The sequence below is a fragment of the Bufo gargarizans genome, chromosome 9 (assembly GCF_014858855.1).
Source record: "Bufo gargarizans isolate SCDJY-AF-19 chromosome 9, ASM1485885v1, whole genome shotgun sequence".
In the NCBI taxonomy this organism is placed as follows: Eukaryota; Metazoa; Chordata; class Amphibia; order Anura; family Bufonidae; genus Bufo; species Bufo gargarizans.
This window is the reverse complement of record NC_058088.1, coordinates 3946171-3964831: the sequence shown is the minus strand read 5'-3', so window position 1 is coordinate 3964831 and position 18661 is coordinate 3946171. Positions and strand designations below refer to the sequence as shown.

General features: G+C 45.7%; 1 protein-coding gene across 1 annotated transcript; it reads right to left on the bottom strand.

Moving 5' to 3' along the window:
- Nucleotides 1-803: 803 nt before the first annotated feature.
- Nucleotides 804-17927, bottom strand: FAM98C (family with sequence similarity 98 member C). The gene is made up of 8 exons (XM_044306042.1): nucleotides 17795-17927; nucleotides 16049-16197; nucleotides 10312-10446; nucleotides 8652-8836; nucleotides 8414-8485; nucleotides 6867-6983; nucleotides 5881-6054; nucleotides 804-3224 (listed from the first exon to the last, which is right to left on the bottom strand). The coding sequence occupies exons 1-8, from the start codon at nucleotides 17857-17859 to the stop codon at nucleotides 3078-3080; spliced, it is 1044 nt and encodes a 347-aa protein (XP_044161977.1). The 5' UTR covers nucleotides 17860-17927; the 3' UTR covers nucleotides 804-3077.
- Nucleotides 17928-18661: the final 734 nt, after the last annotated feature.

Genomic DNA, 18661 nt, shown 5'->3' with positions numbered 1-18661 from the left:
GTGTGGACCTATTGACTTGAATGGGTCTGTGATCTACAAGATGCGGTAAAAGATAGGACAAGTCCTATCTTTTGTGGATCGTGGACCCGCTGTTTGTGGTCTACAACAGGGGCACGGGACCATACGGTCGAGTTAATGAGCCCTAAGGGTTGCCGCACACAGTGCTGATTTGTGTGCAGAAAATCTGCATTTAGGGTCCATTCACACGTCCGTTGTTTCTTTCCTGATCTGTTCCATTTTTTGCGGAACAGATCTGGACCAGTTCTGTACCCATTCATTTTCAATGGGTCCTGAAAAAAAATAAGACATTGAGCTGTCCGATTTTTTTTTCAGGACCCATTGAAAATGAATGGGTACAGAACTGGTCCAGATCTGTTCCGCAAAAAACGGAACAGATCAAGAAAAGAAACAACGGACGTGTGAATGGACCCTAAATCTGAACCAAAACTGCAAATAAAAATTGCATAACTCCACACTATAGGTGCGTTTTTTTGTTTTATTTATGCAGTTTTTGTTGCAGATTTCTAACAAAATAGATCATGTCCTATTCTTGTCCGTTTTGCAGATGCAATATGGAGGTCAGTTTTTTTTGCGGACCACAAAATACATACGGTCGAATGCATGAGCCCTCATATGGAGCCATTGGCAACCACCTCATCCGGGTTTTTCTCCTTTCTCTGGATCAACACTGTCTGATTGTAGGTTGGTTCTGATAGACCTTTGACCTTTTCATACTGTATCAACTACACCAATATGGAAGTGTAAAAATACCTAAACCAGCTAAAATATACATGAAGCAAGGCCAAAAGGAAATTTTGTTTACTTGTCTATTTGGCAAAGTAAATGCATTAAACAGAGAGATCTCCTTTTACATACTGTATGTATATACACAATATATACAATTATTCTTAGGCCCCTTGCACACGAGCGTGACGGATTGCCTCTGGATGCGTTCAGAGAAACTCATAACATTTTGCAAGCAAGTTCAGTCAGTTTTGTCTGCAATTGCGTTCAGTTTTTACCGCGCGGGTATAATGTGCTTTGATGCATTATTCACGTGCGTGATTAAAAAAAAGAAAAAAAAAAAGAAAGTTTACAAACAATATCTCCTAGCAACCATCAGTAAAAAACACATCACACCTGCACTTGCTTCCAGATGCGATGCGTTTTTCACTGAAGCCCTATTCACTTCTATGGGGCCAGGGCTGGGTGAAAAAAATACAGAATATAGAAGATGCTGCGTTGTTAATGCAACGCAGAAGTGAGGAGTAAAAAAACAACGCTCATGTACACAGACCCACTGAAATGAATGGGTCAGGATTTAGTGCGAGTGCTGTGTGTTCATGTCGCGCATTGCACACGTGTGGGAAAACTTGCTCGTGTGAAAGGGGCCACATAGTCACATGCCAGAAAAGTGTAATGGAACCTCCATTTCACTTTTTTTTTTTTATTTCAAAACATCTTCTAGATAAAGACTACTGACAGGGGGAATGGTAAAGCCAAGTTATCGGTGAGAATATATACATATACACATGTTTACAAAAACATGCACCAGAACTATTGAATTTTTTATGGAGAATACATTTAATTTAAAAAACAAAACAAAAAAAACACACCACTACAGACATTAACAGAGAGCAGACAAGTCCTCTTAATGCATGATAAGGATTAACGCCCTATTGTTTTCTGAAATTAAATCTTTATAAATAAAAACATGCACATTACACATGTATGCAATTAAAGCTGTACATTAATCATTACATTTTATCTCACGGTATAATTCACCATTATACTTTTCAAGTGCTCCTGCTGTAAGTGCACAAATTATAAGGATTACAAAGAAGAAAAAAAGAATTTTTTTTTGCTACATTTGCACAAATAATAAACCACAGATTTTTTTTTAATTATGCAAAACAGCAGAAGAAAAAAAAAAACTTAAATTAGTGTCAAATATATATTTTTATTTTATTTATTAATTATATACATTCACACTTTTTTCAGTGCAGATTCCCCTTGGGGAAAACCACAGCATAGTACAGTACCAGCAGTGTATGACATTACACAAATCTGATGTACACTTTGCAGATTTTTGACCTGCCGCGCGGATTTCCAGATCATCAGCATGTCAAATATGTTTGCGGTTTTAGCTGTGGATTTCACCCTGTTTATAACTGCATCTAATCTGCACCAAAAAAAAAACCCACTAAGAAATTACAGATTTTGGTGTGGATATTCTGCAGAAACGCAAGTACAGTAAATCTGTACAGGAATTTGTGCTGATATTATGTCCCGACCTCCCTACACCGCACAGCCTTATATTGATTTATGATGCTATGTAACCCTTAGAGGTCTGGAACGTATTGGATAACACTGACATAATGCTGTCAGTGTTATCCAATACATTCCAGAACTGTAAGGGTCACATAGCATTATAAATCAATATAATGCTATGCGACCCCAGCAGTGCTGGGAGGTCAGGGCAGGAGCTGCCGCAGGCTTTCAACTGATAAACAAGAGTTTTACCGTTGATTGGCAGCAACTTTAAAACGGGGCAATCATCATCATTGAGCCTTCCTAAGAAAGCATCTTCCAGATAATTTCCCCACATCCAACAAAAGTATCTGCTTTCAAAGCACAACTGAGCACGGATTAGGATGCAGAAACACAGACATCGTGTGTTGCGGATAAAAAAAAATAAAGTTTACAACATAATGTGTAACGGGGGCAGCAGACACCCCACACCAAACAAAAGGAGGAACGGCCATGTTTACAGATTATCTTCTGTTCTTCCTGGGGACAAGCAACATAGGAGTCGTCCGCTAGCTGGCTATCACTCCTTGACAGACAAACATATAGGTTATTAGAGTGCGGATGGTTTGGATATTTGGCCAATGGCTTTCTAATGTCCATCATCTACAGTTATTCTATAATAAGGTCAGAGCACCACCCTGGTAAACCAATGTAAATCAATGGCAGTGAGGGACGTGCTGTAGTCTCCTGAGATTGCACACAGAATTACTTTGGCAGAAAAGAGGCCGCACACTATAGACTGTATGGAAAACACATTTCACTTGGGCTCAATTCCTTTTTCTCTTATTCTTTTTGCCCCATCGTTGGTGTCCACCTCCACCTCCCCCTTCCCTCCTCTTCTCCCACATAGGCATTGGCGGCTCTATTTCATTAGGTCGTCCTCCTCGGTCAGGCACAGTACCAGTCATGAGCACCTATAATCCAGAAAAACAAAATACCGTAAAGCTCTTAGGCGCTGTTTGCACACTCCAGCACGCAGGCAGCACCATTTTCCCATTATAAATGAATGGCGTTTGGCAGGTTCCCTGGTGTCTGTTATACAACAAGCATCCTAACTTACTCAGCTTACACATGAGTTGCCCCCCTTTGCCTGCCCACCCACCAATGATGGACCACTGTCTCTTAAAGGGCTTGTCTTACATTAGCAAATGGTATTTATCATGTAGAGAAAGTTAATACAAGCCACTTACTAATGTATTGCGATTGTCCATATTGCCTCTTTTGCTGGCTGGATTCATTTTTCCCCATCACATTATACACTGCTTGTATCCAGGGGTTATGACCACCCTGCAATCCAGCAGCGGTGGTCATGCTTGCACACTATAGGAAAAAGGCGGCCGGCCTCTCTGGTGGCCAGGAGTGTGGGAGCACATATAGGTACACATGCGCAGCAGCTCCTGTCCTAGCCTCCTTGTACCTGTGCTGCAGCGGCGGCTCGTTTCCAGGGTTTACAACCAGCCTCCAATCCAGCAGCGATGGCCGTGCTTGCACGTTATAGGGGAAAAAGCGCCGCCCGGGACTGTGAGCACGTATAGGAACGCATGCGCAGCAGCTCCTGTCTCAGCCACCTCGTATCTGCTCTGTGGCAGAGGGCATAACCCCTGAAAACGAGCAGTATATAATGTAATAGAGAAATGCATGCTCCCAATAGATCCCCTGCCACAAAAGGAGGTTCCTGCTACACAGTTGGATATCGTTGATACTATTCAATACTTGGGTTTGACTATATCGCCTCGGGTTGAAAATTTTGTACAACTCAATCTGATCCCCACAATGGTAAAGATTAGAGCTAAAATAGGAATCTGGCTGAAACTTCCCCTATCCAGAGCTGATCGAGTTTCACTAGTTAAAATGGTGATACTACCACAATTTCTTTACGTGCTCAGGAATACACCTATTTGGATACAAGACAAACACTTTAAACTCATGGAAAGAATAATTAATGATTTAATATGGGGAAGAAAGCGAGTGCGAATTAAGCTGGAATACTTGTATAAATCAGTGGAGTGGGGGGGTTTAAATCTCCCCTACTTTAAAGGGTATTTTATTGCAGCCCAGCTATTGAGGTGCTATGAATCAGAGGACAGTGCACTCCTGGGGAAGTTGGTAACTAGCCACGCTCATAATAATATTTTTACCTTGTTGGAATCCGGGCTTTTGAAGAGCTATGAGCGAGGCTATAAAGAGACTATAAATCTACTCCTGAAAGTGTGGGGTACAACTAGGACATGGTTGAAGGTTAGGGGTTCACTCACATTTACGCCTCTTTGGCATAATTTCTATTTACAAAGGCTAGATGACATTGCAGCTGACACATTTTGGCAGAAGAATAAAATATTATATATTTCACAGGTAGTTAAAGATAGAGAAATTAAATCCTTTACAGAAATGACACATAATATAAGAAATCTCTCATGGTTTAGGTATTTTCAATTGCGATCTGTACTATCCAGTTTGGACGATAAACGTCTGCTGGATATAGATAATTTATCTTTTCTGAATGATTGGGTAGGGGGTACACCTCTTAGAACTAAGATTTCCAATATATATAAGTTATTAATTAAGGCACGGTTTAGCGATACACAATCACCAGGACAAAAAGCATGGGAAGCGGACTGCCCGCATTTGCGAGTAGAAGGGTGGGAGAATATTTTTGGGAATCTGACTTCAGTATCCCAGAACTTTAACCATGTTCTAATACAATTTTACATTTCCCATAGACTATACATTACCCCCCTATGGATGAATAAATGCGGGTTGAGAGCCACGTCCAACTGCCCCAAATGTGATATTGTAGGAGCAGACTTCCTCCACATGATTTGGACTTGTCCAGAACTTGTAAAATACTGGAATAGCATTAATAATTGTATTATCCAAAAACTAAAAATTCGAATTCCTTTTGAACCACATGTATTCGTGCTTAACGACTTTTCCAAATTAAAAAATCACAAGTATCAAAAGATCTTTCTGAGCAGAATATTGTTGTTGGCTAGAGTTCTGATCAGTCGGACCTGGTTTGCCCGATCCACTCCAGACATAAATATATGGATAAATTTAACCGATAAGGTAAAAAACTACGAGAAAATTATATATAAACGGAGGGAAGTTGAGGACCAGTGGAATAGGATATGGGGTGGCTGGAAGATTGACTAATTGAGGTCATGTTGGTTTGTTTATGGGGGTCCTACTTTGACGCACCACAGACTAGGGGGGAGGGAGGGGAGGGTTTTTTTCTAAATGCAACCAAAAGATGAACTGACTATATTTATATTTATCTACATTTGGTTGGGTGACTAAGAATTGAGGGGTTGTAAAAAATTTTGCTGTAATGCTTTGTAATTTTCCCAATAAATTTTTTTGAAGGTTGGGAATCACTTGTTCCGTTAAAGAAAGAAAAAAAAAAAAAAAAAGTTATAAAAACTGCACCATGCCCTAAAAACACTCACCCTACCACAAAGTGTGAACAGGACTTCATGGGGTGGGACACAAGAGAAACGTGCAAAAACCACAAGTGTTTACCCACACTGACAGAAATGCACGTCCTGCCGTCAGGAGCAGCGCGGTAACTACCTTCTGGATAGCAGTGCGGGTTTTCTCGCAGAAGGTGGCATTACAGGTGTGTAGGATTCGGGAGTAGTCTTCTCGGACAGCCAGTAAACGGGGGATTGTGATCCTGGACTCAGCAGTGAGCAATTTTCTTAAAGGCCAGTAGATGTCGTTCATGGATTTTTCCTTTACCTGGGTCTACAAAAAGATAAAGATATAAGGGGTCATTTACTATGCTGAAATAAGCCTAAATTAGGCACATTTCAGGTGTAGATAGCGGCGCAACTGTATCAGTGACTTTGCCCCGCTCTCGCAAGGTCTAAAATTGTGGGTGTGTGCCTGTTTTAGGCATACAAAAAAAAAGTCTAAATGCAAGACAGCAAGGAAGCGGTCTTACATTTAGAACTGGCGCTGGAGGCGCCGCTGAAGTTATGGAAAGGCCTGCGCCTCTTCATAACTTAGGGCTTTATTAAAACCACCGTCTAAAACGCGTCTTATTAAATGTACCCCATTAGACCTATAAATCGGCCACTGCAGTAGAAGATCCATCACACAAAGTCTGTCCTTAGACTAGAAGGCGAAATGTGCAACAAGAGGATATTTTCCAAAAACGGTTCTTGCCCCTGGGATGCGTTTAGTATTATAGCTTCATCCCATTTACTCGAAAAGCAGTTCTAGACATAACCCAAGGCCAAAAGCGACTTAAGGGTAAGTGCACACTTTCAGGATTTACGTGCGGAAAATCCGCACTGAAATCCACAGGTGTTTGCAAGGAAATCCGTGCGGTCAATCTGCATCAATTGGTGCAGATTTTATGAATGGAGACAATCCGGTCAGGAAAAATAAAATAAATTGGCATGCTGCAGATTTAAAAATACGCACTATAGGTCAAAATCTGTGCGGAAAATGTCAAATTCTCATAGAACACAATGTACATGACCTACAGTGCGGATTTTCGGCACGCAATCCTGATCGTGTGCATTTACCATAAGGATTACAGGATAACTGACCTGAGCCCTCTCCGACCAGTGGAACGACTGCACCGTAACCTCAAATCGAGTCACCAACATCCTCATTCTACATTCGTACTCCTTGAGCATGGAGTAATGCAACTCCTGCAGTGTTTCCTAGGGAAAGAATGTACACGTATCAGTAATGGATATTCTCAGGTCTTAGGACTACCACCCACTCATAGGTTCAAGAAGTTAGAAACAACCTTCATAGAGTGGGATGTAACAGAAAACCGCCATTTGTTGTAATGGTCTAGCGCAGGGATCGGCAACCTTCGGCACTCCAGCTGCTGTGAAACTCCTAGCATGCAAACCTATTTGGATAGTTTCAGAACATCTGGAGAGCCAGAGGTTGCTGATCCCTGGTCTAGTTCTTCTAAGGTAAAAAAAAAATCATTTGCAATTTGCACACAGGTGCAGGGTAACGTGCAGAAGATCTGCACCCAAACCGCAATGTCCAACAGTGGTTTTTGGTGCCGATTTGATGCGGTTTTGCCGCAGTTCTCACACTTAATTAGAAAAGGGTGAATTCCACAACTAAAATTGCAAACATCATTAAAGTGCTGCAGATTTAGAAATCTGCAGCATGTCAATAACGATTGCCGTTTTAGCGGCGGATTTCTAAATCCGCACCGGCAGTTCTATTTCCACACGGAAATCTGATCATGGACAGCAGCCACATGGAGACTATGTTCGCCCAGCGTTGCCATGGGTTTCCACACTAGAATCTACAGAATTATACTGACAGCTTTAGGTCAGTATGATTCTCTAGAAGTAAGGTCATGCAGAGACGCACAGCATTATAAATCAGTATAATGCCATATGCTCCTGCGAAAAGAGCAGTGTCCACGACGAGGAATCGGGCTGATAAACAGAGAGTGACCTCCGCAGATCTTTAGAAGGAACCTGTCACCAGCGACCTCCCTATTCAGCTGTATGTATAGACCCCTAAGCTGTGGTTTACCTGATGAAAACACCCTTCTTTTTATGATTGGGCGCTCCGTTCCAGAGTTATGCTACTTTGCCTTATTATGGAAATTTGCATTATAAGACCTTTGGTGCAATGAGGGCGTTACCAATGCTCTCCCAGCACATAAGCTCCATTCCTTTCTGTGGCCAGCCCCTCCCTTGCTGCTTTAATTGACAAAGCCAGGCTGTGGTAAAGCAGTCAGGGAGGGGCTGGCCACAGAAAAAAGAGGAGCTTGGGTGCAACAAGTGCAATGGTGACACCCTCATTGCACCAAAGGTCTCATTTGTATATTAAGACAAAGCATCATGACTAGGGAACAAAGCCTCCAATCAACAAAAGAAAAACAGCGTGAACCACAGCTACGTGTCACTGCAAACAGCGGGATAGGGAGGTCGCTGGTGACGGATTCCCAATTAGAGTCAATGGAGTCCACTGGGCGCCATTATGTGATGGACCTGGAACTGCTGTCATTTTTTGTTGTTCTGGTCCACAAAAATGATTAGCGCAAATGTTAGCAGAGCCCAAGAAAAATTTGCTGCATTATAAAAATACTTTTGGAGTAAACTCGCCATCTTACCCATTGTTCAGGCTGCAGCTGGGATTTAAATAGAGGGGGAGACACGTGGACCGTCCCAGAACGTTCTGTGACCTAAAGAAAAAACAAAGCAAAAAAAAGCTTTATTCAAATAACCTGCAAAGTAACACTTCTGCCTGCCAGGTTCCTACTCCAAACCCATTATTACACAGTCCTAGTGAGTGGAAAGGGCTTCTGCTGCAGAGCTTACAATCTAAAAATGCCAGTGCATCCCATTTACCTTATTCTGCAGCTCCCTCATGAGCTCGTTCACTGGGACGTTCGGGGAAATCTCAGGAAAATCCAATGCTTTTCCTATGAGCTGTAACTCCTCCAGAAGGTCTTCATCGTGTCTTACAGGCTCCGAAGTGGGAACGCTGGCTTTCCTAAGGAGTCGAGCCGCCTCCAGATCTGTGCTCAGGAATACTGCGGTAAAGGATTGGCTGGCTTGTTATATCGATGACCAATAAATATATTTCCAAGAACATGACTTTATCCAAGGTATAACAAGGGTATATCGTTTAATAAAAAAAAAAAAAAAAAGCTGAAAATGAAGCTTTTAACACATTTTAATTTTTAGCATGGTTTCAAATGGCAATTAATGGTAAAGCCCATCTGTCAGCAGATCTGTACCTATGACACTGGCTGACCTGTTACATGTGTCCGCATTGCTGAGAAAAATGATGTTTTAATACATGCAAATGAGGCTCTAGGAGCAACGGGGGCGTTACCATTACACCTAGAGGCTCTGCTCTCTCTGCACTTTGACTTTAGGAGAAGTCAGAGCCAGGCTTGATGGCATTTTCACTGCCTGGACCTGTCAAAGTGCAGAGGATGCGGCAGTTGCAGAGAGGCGCTTGATGGGGTCACTTAATATTAATGGGAGGCACTAATATTAACACCATGCACGTCACATTAATAAGAGACCACCATCATTTATCTCACATAATGGAAACTCTGTTCGGCTTCTTTCACATCAGTGTTCAGCCTTCCCGTTCCCCTGTTCTGTTTAAGAGCAGGAGAACGGAAAGGACGGATTCGGCGCATAACTGAGCCGAACGGAACCTAAGTACCCCGTAGTCTATAATGGGGTCCGTTATGTCTCCGCTCCAAAATCATCTTCTGAGTGGAAACCTAAGTTGTGCATGCAGGACTTGTCTCTGCTTTAAAAATCTTCCTCTGAACGGAAACCTAACGGACCCCGTTATGGTCTATGGGGTCCGTAGGCTTCGTCCGCCTCAGTTATGCACCAAATCCATCCTTTCCGTCCCTCCCTTTTCACTGTGATGCGGTCGGCAAACAGAAGCAGCACAACATCAAACTCCACCTAGGCTGGATTTCTTGCGACTGCCAAGGCCATCCCATTGGATCACCGCTGCTCAGCGATCCTGGCCACAAACCGCGTCGCCCTAGCCTTACACTGCCAACGTTTGTTATCTGTCTGAGAATCCGCCCTTGGTCTGTGCGGGGAACACGTGCTGGATTATCAGACTCTCAAACTTTTTTATTTTTTACAATGGAACTCTATGGTGACATACGCCACTGTATGGCATCAGTCTGGGGCATCTGTTTAATGCATAACATTTTTTGTGTACGTTAAATGGATGGCAGAAATGTGATGTGAACCCAGCCTAAGGGTCCATTCACACGTCCGTATGCGTTTTGCGGATCTGCAGAACACGGACACCGGCATTCTGCGGACCGCAAATCACCGGCACGCTCATAGAAAATGCCTTTTCTTGTCCGCAAATGCGGATGTGGACTGCACATTCCGGCCCTATTAAAAATGAACGAGTCCGCACCTGTTCTGCAAAATTGCGGAACGGATGCGGACCAATTTTGCAGCCGTGTGAATGGACCCTAAGACATGGCTGCCCATCTTATGGAAAGTCCTACATTACCAATGAGCTGCAGGCAAGTTGCGGCATTTAGCAGTCTGGTTGTGACGTTTCCAGAGGTCAACGCCGTGTAGGGACAGTGAAGCTCGCTCATCACGCCGCTCATCTCCAGCTGGAAGGTCTCGGAGTCGGCAGGGCCTGAGGAGGAGATGGACTGTGTTACAGAAAAGAAGAAAACAAGAAGACCCAGTGAATGCCGAGTCCTGGTCTTTACGCCATGAAGGTAATGCAATGTGCCATGTAACAAGTACTCTTTATAATACACCCAGCTCCTGCTGCAGAACCTCTTTTTGAAAAGGAAGCAGATGCTGCTCATGAGTCAAAGGGCATCTGTCAGCAGATTTGTCCCTATGAACCTGGCTGACCTGTTACATGTGCGCTTGGCAGCTGAAGACATCTGTGTTGGTCCCATGTTCATATGTGCCCGCATTGCTGAGAAAAATGAGCCTATGAGCAAATAAGCCTTTAGGAGCAAAGGGGGCGTTACCATTACACCTAGAGGCTCAGCTCTCTCTGCAACTGGTATGCCCGGTCCACTCTGACAGAGCCAGGCATGATGAGGTTTACACTGCCTGATCCTGTAAAGTGCAGAGGGCGCAAGAGTTGGAGAGCAGATCCTCTAGGTGTAAGGGTAACGCCTCATGCACACGTCCGTGGAACACGGACCGTGTGATACCGGCCTGGATTTCTTCTGAGTGCAGGAGCGCACGGCGTCATTGGTTGCTATGACGCCGTGCGCTTCCTGCTGCCGCCTTTCTACAGTAATACACGCCATGCACTCCTGCACTCAGAAGAAATCCAGGCCGGTATCACACGGTCCGTGTTCCACGGACGTCTGCATGAGGCTTAACGCCCCCGTTGCTCCTAGAGGCTCATTTGCATATAATAAAACATCACTTTTCTCAGCAATGAGGGCACATATGAACATGGGACCAACACAGATGCCTTCAGCTGCCAAGCGCACATGTAACAGGTCGGCCAGTGTCATAGGGACAAATCTGCTGACAGATGGGCTTTAAATTGCCGTCCTGCAGCAGTCAGTGCCCCCTTAATACAATTATAAGATCAGGACAACTTATTCCATTACTGTATAGTCCAGTTCTACGGCAGTGGACAGGGGTCAGCATGGGGACTTGGAGTGGTCTGCGACTATACATCCCCGTGTATCCTGACATCTTCCCATCATCGCCAGCAGTAACATTTTCAGCAATCCGTGCTTCAGGAGCTCCTCTATGGGCCAGACACGAAATACGTGTAACGTTCGCCACAGATACGGTCTCTCAGCTCTGCTCTGAGTGCTTCTGCAATTAGGTCAGCAATGATGAAAGGGGGGCAGGGGAAGTACCTGCTCTGGGCAGTCTAGATGGGCCAAATGGTTCTCATCTGTCGACACATGTCACACAAGTGGAGGACATCTCTAGTAAAGAGTTTGCTGGATGGAGATTTGGGACATAAAACTGAGGGAATGAAAACCAGAAAAATAAAACTTCCACACTGCTCATCTGCAGGAGTTAATGACCATCCCTGCGGCGCAGATAGGAGGTGACCGGGACGAAAAGCTGCTGCGCATGCGTGCCTATGTGAGCTTCCACTGTCCCGGTCACCAGAGAGGCTGGAGCTTTTTCCTACAGTGTGCATGCACGACCACCACTGCTGGATTACAGGGTGGAAACGAGCAGTGTATAATGTGATGGAAAAATGAATTTGCTATTTATGCATGGGAGACAGTTCTTGATACTAGTAATGGTTTCCCTGCATAAATAGCAACCCCTTAATGTTATGTAGGCCTTCCTATTAACTATTTGAATTACTGTAACTTTCGTACTCCTCATGGTAAGGAGTATTTTTACTCTTCCAGAAAAAAAAAAAAAAAAAAAAAAAAAAAAAAAAAGTAGCGTGACCTCTAAACCCCATGATATGCATTATCGTCCCCGTATTGGAATGCTACTTACCGTATAGCTGTCAGTCGCTTATTTTCGCTAAAAAACACTTATTCAATATGTTAATTTAGCGCATTAAACGCTCTTGTGCCTCTGCCCATAATAGGGAAAGAAGTGCGCAGGCGCGTCGAATCTTGTGACCGGCGCTGGATTTCTGAAAAACCTAGGGCGGGCCAGAGGGGTTTCATATGAAAAGCGACGAGGGGCCTGGGCACCGACCGCTTGAACCCTGCCCCTGGGCACCTTCAGAACCTAATTAACATATTGAATAAAAGTTTTTTTTTGCGAAAATAAGCGACTGACAGCTATACGGTAAGTAGCATTCCAATACGGGGACGATAATGCAGATCATGGTGTTAGTGTTCTATAATGGTCAGTTTAGGTCAGGCATGCTCAACCTGCGGCCCTCCAGATGTTGCAAAACTACAACTCCCATCATTCCCGGACAGCCTACAGAAGGGCATGGTGAGAGTTGTAGTTTTACAACAGCTGGAGGGCCGCAGGTTGAGCATGCTTGGTTTAGGTGAAAGACTCCCTTTAATGACCGGCAACTACAACAGTATTCAGATCAAGGCGCTGGTTTGAAAGATGTAGCATATTTTTCGTGGGACAACCCCTTTTAACGGAATCCCCACAAAGGCTTTTAGCACCAAATGCATAGGCCCAGAGCCATCAGGAACACAGAGACCATTCCCTTCTCTATGCAGCCGTCACAGGGATCACTTACTGATACCAGGTGCCGCTCCTGGAACCCCCGGGCACACAGCCGATTTTACCAGGGGAAGCCGCATCTACACCCTTTAAGGAAATCCCAAGTAAAGAAGGTTGGACATGGTATCTTGTTTGTCATCTATTTCATGATCTACACCTTTCTATAGGAATGCAGATACAAACGACATGTTCACACAGCTCAGTTTTCTCAGCTCACATAGAAGCACTGCGCAGCGAGACTCCCCCGCACTGCCGTCAGTCACGATGAGTCAGAAACCACATGTGAACGGTTGGATCCAGGTAACCATCAGGAAGCACAGACAATTGATGGCGGTCAGGTAAACTTGCCTCTAATATTATAAAGTTACAGCTTTAAATTATTTTTGGAAAATATGCATTTTTATTGTTTTTTTATAGAGGGGTTTATCAAGTCTCTATCCATGTGCTGCCATCTAGTGGCGAATGCCATCACGACAAGCAGGTTATCAAAACGTATTTTACCTTTATTTCATTTTACATACAAACAGCACATTAACAAATTAAAATGAGCAAAAAAGAGTGGCCTGCATGCATCACGCTATAATCCCCATATGGAGGACATCAATTATAATAAAAAAAAAACATTCAAGTCCAAAATTAAGCACACAACAAGGAGGTACACGGGTAAACAGGCTTCTGCCACACGTGACACGTAGTTCGCTATGGATTCATCTGGAATGGGGGGGGGGGGGGGTGGTCCTGACCTTTGGATAAGGTTACATTCACACGGCAGTTTCCGTTTTGCGGTCCAAAAACTACAGATACTGGTAATGTGCATCCCACACTTCCCGTGGGCCCTATTAAAGAGATGCCGTAAAACGGACAGGATGTGGTTACTTACAAATTAGGCCTTATGCATATTACAGACCCACAATATACGGACATCTTCCGCATTTTTCGCACTCCCAGTACTAGAAATTACTATTTATGTCCGCAATACGGCCTAAAATAGGACGTGTTCTATCATTTGCAGCCCGGCCGCACAGATGATATATACGTGCGTTGTCTGCCTTTTTTGTGGCCCCATAGAAATTAATGGGTCTGCGTTCGATCCTCAAAAAAAATGCAGATCAGACCAAAAAAAAGCATCCAGATCCCATTATAGTCAGAGGGGATCTTGCGGTCCCCGGCATTATCTGGCACTGCAGAAAGCTGTCCCTATGCCGGATTCATGAACACACATGTGAAGGTGGCCCCTTCTTCCTTGGGATCAGTACGGTCACATAGGTCAGGTCCCCCCTTCCCTCCCTGGATCATAAAGTGATGCCACATCCCAGCGATATTTCATCTCTACCGTAACATGGTCGTCCAGAGCTCTACATACTTATGACCGTCCTTAGGAGAGCTGTTGAGATGAGACAAGTGAATGGCAGCTGCCAAGCTTCTGGACACGAGTGCCACTGCTGCTGACCAACCAATGGCATCAGCAGTGACCTGTGCAGGAATGGTATGTGACCAAGTCTTTTTAATTTTGTATTTACTTTGGCACTACCCCCGACCCCCTGACTATGGGTTCCTGGTCTCACAGAACTCTTTAAATGTATGTACACAGTCGAGTCCCGTTATTATGACCGCCAGCTGATATCTAGAGCAGACCGCAGCTAGACTGGCTGGGAGTGACTCCATAAGGTCCTGGTAGGTGGTCACAGCCATCTGGAGCCATGCTGGCTGCAGTGCATCCCACAGCTTCTAGAGTTGCGTGGGGGGAGGATCCATAGAGCAAACGCGACCATGTAGGTGGTCCCACAGACGCTCAATTGTCTGGGGATTTGGGGGCCAGGATAGTACATGGAAGTCTTGGTCAGGCTCTTCCAACCAAAGTCAGACATTTCTAGTCTGTGACATGTCTCATTGTTTTGCTGGAAGATCCCATCCGCCCCAGGGAAGACCATCAGCATGTAGGGGTGGATGTGATCTGCAAAGATGGATTCATACCAAAATCGGTGGAGAGTGCCTTCCACATGGATGAGTGGACCCAAAGAATGACAACATTCCCCCAAACCATAAAGCTGCCCCCACCAGCAATGACTGCACGGGGTTTGCTCTCTGATGTTTCTCTCCTGACAAGCCAACGTCCATCCGAATGATGAAGCCGAAAACATGACTCATCGGAGAAGACAACCCTTCACCGATCAGCGGAGGTCCGATTCAGACACAAATTGAAGCCTTTTCTTCTCATGCAACTTGAATAGAAGAAGTGCAGTGACCACCCGTCTGCTCCGAAGCTGCATACACAGTAGAGTTCCCCGAATTGTTGTGTTATGCCTCACGTGCACGAACGTTATTTTGGGCCGCATCAGAGCCGCACTTTTTGCGGCTTGGATGCTGACCCATTCACTTCAATGGGACCGAAAAGAGGCGTTCCGTGGCCCCGCAAAAAAAATAAAAATTATATAAATAGGATAGAGATATATATCCTGTCCTATTCTTGTCCGTTTTGCAGACAATAGGCAGTTATATTAATGGCTGTCCGCGCCGTTCCGCAAATTGCCGAACGCCATCCATGTTTTGCAGATCCGCAATTCGTGGACCGCAAAACACACAACAGTCGTGGGCATAAGGCCTTAGACACATGTCCGGTCGCCCCCTGGTTCATTCTGGTGGTGAGCTGCTCCCCTGTAGGGTGTCGCTTCGCCCTCGCGCACCTTCATAACCAACTCTCACATCAGTGGCACGTGGTGCTCTGCAGTTTCCACGTCTGTCATTCACAATGGTGCCATTTGTCCAATCACCAGCACATGAACAGTTCACACTGCGCAGTGTCAGAAATACTGCCAGCCGGGGCCCGAAAGCCAACAACTCTGATAAATCGCTCCTTTACCCGTGACAGCAACGAGGGATATGTGTGCAGACTGCCTAACACACCCCTTATATACCCACCGTGCCAGCTCACCACCCCTTATATACCCACCGTGCCAGCTCACCACCCCTTGTATACCCGCCAGCTCTGCACACGCAACTTCCTTCATGAGTTGTGCACCGTCGACAGAGAGTAGGAAGTGTCAGAATAACGGGTGAACCTCAGTGTATTTCGGAGACCCCCACTTTACCTTCGGTTGGGCTGACATTTTCCACCAGAGGGGTGACAGATTTCAGCTCTGACACCAGCCACACACACAGAGATGTGAACAGCTGGCACTCGGCCCCCGACTCACAGGAACGCAGCAGGGCATCCGCATCAGATAAAGGTCCCGTGTAGCTGAAAGGTAAAGGCAAACGATTAGTCAGATAACACGTCACCCTGTATCCGCCCCTGCAAGTGTCTCACCAGTGTAACGGGAGTGAAGGTATGTGGCGGTATAGCACACAGGTACATACCTCAGGGTTATACTCCAGCAGACACACGGGGAATGAGCCGCTCACTCCTGATCATTGCGCCTCAGTCAAGTGGTATTTGCATGCGGCAATCCCTTCCTCTGTAAGGGGATGAGTGATCGCTACTGTGATCATTCAGCCCCATAGGGGTTCATCGTCTGTGGAGGGGGAGGATGACGCGCTGCCAGCAAACAAGGCTTTTTGGTGCAATGACCCAACAGACGAGCATGTTCTTGTTCGTTGGGTGATCGGCGCCACCTCTCTATGAGGGCAATTATCGGGAACGAGCGCTCATCCCTGATAATTATCCAGATCCTCGGCCCTTGGATGAACAGAGAACATTACCTAAGGAGAGCCATAGCATCCACTGATCAGGGGGCCCAAAATGAAGCATGTGCTCTATACAAAGGAAGGTGACCGCCCCCTGCAGGGGTGCACCCCTCAGCAGGATCCACCCTATGAAACCAGACATGCCGCCCGGCAGAGTTGATTCCGGTTATTGAAACGCTACCTGGTTGCACCATTCCAGTGAAGACGCTTTTATTCTATGTGTAAATTAGGGCTTCAGTGCACCAAGGGGTGCAACCTACCACCCCCGAGGACATCAGCTCCTCCGTTTTCCACGCCTCCGCCCCTTTAATAAAAGAACCAGGCTTCAGCGGCCTCTCGCCTGGACCTGCAATTGTGCGCCAGCGTTTCTGCTTTATCGAGCCCATCCAGTGCGCCATTACAGGCAAGAGGGAGCCGACGCCTGTCCATCAAGGGGATGGGGGTGTGGACAGCAGAGGTGCACCATGGGGCTAGGGCCCCACCCTCAGTGCACTGGAGCCCTAATTTAAATCCAGAACTAAAGTCAGTTTTTTTTTCTCTGGGACAGTGCAAAGGATTTTCGTCATCCAGGTATCATTTCGACCAGCAGGAACAACCTCACCAGACAGCACGGTCAGGTTTATAGGGTTGGTCCTGCTGACTGATGCTATTTAAAGGGCTTGTGCAGTCGGGTATACTGACGACATCCTCAGGATAGATAATGAATATCAGATCTGTGGGGTCCGACTCCCCCACCCCCGCTGATCAGCGATGAGGCGCTCATGGGGGAGATGCTTTCTCTTCAAGATTACTTTGCAGCGGAGGTGCAATAAGATTACCAGTCAACAGTAACTGAACTGCAGCACTAGGCCCAGCCACACTAAGGTGGGGGTGCTGTGCCCGTGTAGATAGTCATGGAGATCCCCTTTAAGCTTTAAAAACCTCTTTTTAGGTTCTCAGGATAACATGACCTACGGGGATCCCATACACTGTAGGATTTACCCTCCAGTGACGTCACGTTTGCGCTAGGGTCTAAACTCCATGCGCCCTATGGAACGTCTGACGTCACCGGGTCATGTGACATTACATGCCTTACGTACTACAAGCCCCAGGACGACCAGTCAGCTTCCATGAAAACAGCGCAATCAGGGATCCCCCTCGCAGACTCTCACCCGAGCTCCCGCAGCAGCCCGGCCGACGCCCTCAGTAACTTCTCCACAGTCTCACCGTCTTCCATCTCGTCTCTCAGTTCTGGCTCTAGTTCTTCGCTTCCGGACTCACCTGGCCAGCACCAATTCGTCACGCCTCCCGCTGTCTCCTAGCAACCGTCATGGACTCCTCCATTTTACGTCACACGCGCGACCAATCAGAATGCTCTTTTTTATCAGCGCGTGTTTTGACACTTGAAACGTGTGTGAGGCGCCGTGACGTCATGGCCCCGCCCATTTATGGATAGTTATGTCTGTAGTAGTTTTTGTGCAATTTTTTTTTATATATATAATTTTTTATTGCATTAAAAACATTTTAAAAGTGGTCGTTCAAGATGTATTTCTGGAAACTGTCAAAATAATGAGCAAACTTACATTTACCTTCCCAGACCCTTCTAATCCAGCGCCGCCATTCTTTTCCCCGGGCTGCACTCAGTGACGTATTGCTTTGGCTGCAGTTGTAATGTCCCTATATGTAATTGCAGCCAATCACAGGCTTCAGCGGGCTGGTGCCATACACTACTGAGACCAGTGATTGGCTGCAGCGGTGTATTACGGGACGTCACTGCAGCAGCCAAAGCAATACATCATTGGCTGCAGCTCGGGGAAGAAGATGGGACAGCGGCGCTGCTGCTGGAAATGGCCACGGCGTACAGGCGAGCCCTCGGGCCTCTTTATGTTGCCCTGTTCGTCACCGCGCCATACCAGCGCCTGTGATGGGTGTTGCTGCTTTGTCCATTTTTTCATTGGCAATCAATATTGTCACACGGCCGGTCAAAAGGGGGACTTGCGACTATTTATATTATGTCTAAAATAGTCGTAAGTCCCTTG

Coding starts and splice junctions, on each gene's coding strand:
- FAM98C (XM_044306042.1), bottom strand. CDS start 17,859: ATGGAAGACGGTGAGACTGTGGAGAAGTTACTGAGGGCGTCGGCCGGG. Junction 8,837..10,311: donor AACTTGCCTGCAGCTCATTG/GTAATGTAGGAC, acceptor CCTTTACCGCAG/TATTCCTGAGCACAGATCTG. Junction 3,225..5,880: donor CCCGCACTGCTATCCAGAAG/GTAGTTACCGCG, acceptor TCTGGATTATAG/GTGCTCATGACTGGTACTGT.